Below are 3,043 nucleotides of genomic sequence, written 5' to 3' on the forward strand. Positions count from 1 at the left end.
GCCGAGGAAGCATGGCCTAACTGATACTGGTGCCTTTTCCTGCTTGTGCTGCAGAATGATGTAAGAGAGAGAGAAAGAGAGAGAGAGGCAGAGAGAGAAACCTTCACAATGAAAGTCAAACTTGGATCGTCTTAACCTGCTTCAAGACCTCAGAGAAAGAATGTGAGTATCACAGCTATTGGCGAGTTCTCGTGAGGAAGGAATGTTCTGCACCTTCAGGGTGTGTTGCTGGTGTGGACGGTGAAGAAGGCTCATCTTTTCTCTTTGCTTGTATTACTTTAAAACTTTGACTGGCACTTTTTTATGAGCAACATGCGAGGATACAACCATTGCCCTCGAAGGAGCGCGTGAAAGACTGTACGTTCCCATTATGTCAACAGAGCAGTTTAGTGTCTTTCAGCTTGTTTTGGTTTCACGGCCTCCATATTGTTGTGTTAGCACAGGGAGATGTCTTAACATCTTCTATAACAGAAAGAAAACACATGGCTAGTTTGTATTTAGATACTCCATCAATACCATCGTGGGCAGGGTTAAACCCAGGACGCTGTGACATCATTATAACAGATCTTACTCGCTTTAACAATTCGAATCTCGCCAATTTCAGTGTGTAGGTTGCTACATTTGGAGTGAGGTGGAAAACAGCTGCATCAAAAAAAAAATTTTTTTTTTACAAGACCGTAATGCACTTTATTAAGATGAATGTGTAAAACATGTTTGTATTTAAAGGAAAAAGTAGGATTGTAAACAATATTTTGACAGTTTTGGATACATCAGAATAAAAATTACTCCTAGAAGTTGAGGCGTATGGGTGGTTTTTGACTTGAGCTGAAATTGGTCCTTATTTATTATCCCTTAAATAGATCTGCATCACAAAAGTGATTCAGGTTTTTCATGAATGGACTCCAGTTGCAGTTAAATAATGTATGAGAAACTGATAAATGAACGGTACAGCACAACGTTAATGTGATGATAATGAGACGCTTAAGAGACGACGCAGAGTCAGTTGCCGTGGTTTCTTCTCTTCCAGGCTCAGCTTCAGGCTCGGCTACATCTTCTCATATAACCTGTTCCAGTTCTGTGGACACACGTGGATCCTGGCTAATACGATAGCCAGGTTCTTCATGTTTGGACGAGGTGAGGTTGAAGTTTATCAGGAAAACAGTTAGCATTAGCTCCTAAAGCTCATGCGTGATCCCTGCAAAAAAAATAAACCTCTTAACAAAGTTTAGGAGACTTGCTCAGCGAGAAAATCTTCAAAATTTTACGTCTGTTATTTTTGAATCTTTAGAAGTACAAACCTAGAAATGAAGGTCAAAACTTCTTGTTTAGTGACTACGGACACAGAACATGATGACATATGAATATCATTTGTCTCCATTAAATTTTCCATTAAATATTCATAAGATTTCATACTTATTTTTTCGCCCCAGCATAACTTCAGCCATTTCTTTTTCAACTGTGATGTCAGATTTGACAATTAAATGCACCACCTGTCATCGGAGAGTTTGTTACAACTCAGTCTGTTCTGTCGAGGTTGTTTTATTTTTAACCTTTGTTACAATTCCACGTTATTTTATTTCTTTAAAAGCATGTTGCTGTGTTAAAATAGTATTTTTTTGCTTTTCCAGATGCCTTAGCAGACACATTTTACTCTGTTGGCTTTGTCATGAGTCTCTGCCAGCTGTTCTCCATCCTGGAACTCTTCCATATCGCAGACGGGATTGAGAAAGCCAAACTCCTTCCTCGCTTCATCCAAGTGTGTCCTCCTCTCAGTGGAACTGAGTAATTCGTCATGCTGAAGCTGTTTAATGGGTTTGAATGGAGTGCTTTTTTTCTCCCACCCCGTCCACCCAGGTTACGGAGAAGAACCTCCTTCTGATCATGCTCATCATGCTGGAAGAGATCCAGAGTAAACCAGTTGTCTGTGTGCAGCTCTTCCTGTGGAACATTCTGGACCTTTTAAGGTGCGAATAACAAGCTGCTTGCACCATTTCAAGAGAGGGAAAACACACAAACAAGCAGAACAATGATCAGTGTGATCAGATGTAGCATCCTGCACATTAGTAATACGGTGGGAAAGAAACTAATTTCCAGTGGTTATGGCGTTAACGCCAGGGTTTCCCGGTGTTATGGGGAGAACTGCACCGTTGCTGCACACACATCTGCACTTCTCTGTGGTCCTGATTCAGATCAACACGCATGTGAGCTGATACAATCAGGTTTTTACACAACAGCAACATCCTGTATTGATGTAGGCTGTCAGATCAAGATGGAGATGGATCTCCAATGCAGGGGCAGCCGTTGGTATTGTTTTGTTGGGGTACTGTGTCTCTCTATGAGAACCAAACTCTCAAAGTGAAACAACCGAAAACTAGTTCAGCTCTCTTTGCGTTCACATTGACTTGGTTCTCTTTCTGGTCCACTTCAGCTCTGACGGGGCTCAGTCTTCTGTCTGTTCACACTATCTGGAGCTTGGGCCTTGACTGCTTTGGATTTTGGGTAATTTTCATTCAGAGCAAGATGGCTGCTGCTATATTTGCCCTGCGCTGTGATCTGATCGGTCTACGGCAAGCTTAGAGGGCTAGAATACAACATTAAAAGGAGAAAAGAACCCGGAGAGCTTTTTCAGGGTTCTTTTTCAGCCCGCGACCCTTAATGGATTAAGCCGTACAGAAAAGCCTTCGCTTCAGACTAATTGTCCTATAACATTTAAAGTCTCTTGTTTAAAAAAAAAAAGCTGTCTACAGAATTAGGACAAAACTTTTAATATCAGGCAAGTTAAGATGGTGAACACACAGAAAGAACAGTTACGTGGTGCAATATTTGGTTTTGATTAGTTTATAAAAGGCTCATTAAACCACCTTACAGGAGTTTGGTCAGGTGAAGCCAGTTGAAGCCCAAGAATCCAAAATTGAAAGTGATATCTCGGAGTTGATTTTTTTTTTTTAATTTTTTTGATCTTGTTGTTGTTTTTTTTTTATCAGAGGCACCAGCAGGAACCAAAACTCCCCTCCACACTAAAACTAAAAGTATAGTATCGTCT

The 3,043-nt window shown here is 40.7% G+C and overlaps 1 protein-coding gene across 1 annotated transcript in view; it reads left to right on the top strand.

The window, feature by feature from the left end:
* hacd4 (3-hydroxyacyl-CoA dehydratase 4) overlaps positions 1 to 3,043 on the top strand; it is a 6,375-nt gene continuing 3,332 nt past the window's right edge. The window contains exons 1-4 of the mRNA XM_086197330.1: positions 1 to 162; positions 1,028 to 1,134; positions 1,629 to 1,756; positions 1,855 to 1,964. Of these exons, the coding sequence (XP_086053456.1) occupies positions 161 to 162; positions 1,028 to 1,134; positions 1,629 to 1,756; positions 1,855 to 1,964 (347 nt within the window). The 5' untranslated portion in view covers positions 1 to 160. The remainder of the gene's footprint in view (positions 163 to 1,027; positions 1,135 to 1,628; positions 1,757 to 1,854; positions 1,965 to 3,043) is intronic.

Source organism: Aulostomus chinensis, chromosome 24 (genome assembly GCF_037954235.1).
Source record: "Aulostomus chinensis isolate RoL2024-O1b breed Wild chromosome 24, RoL_Achi_v1.0, whole genome shotgun sequence".
Lineage (NCBI taxonomy): Eukaryota > Metazoa > Chordata > Actinopteri > Syngnathiformes > Aulostomidae > Aulostomus > Aulostomus chinensis.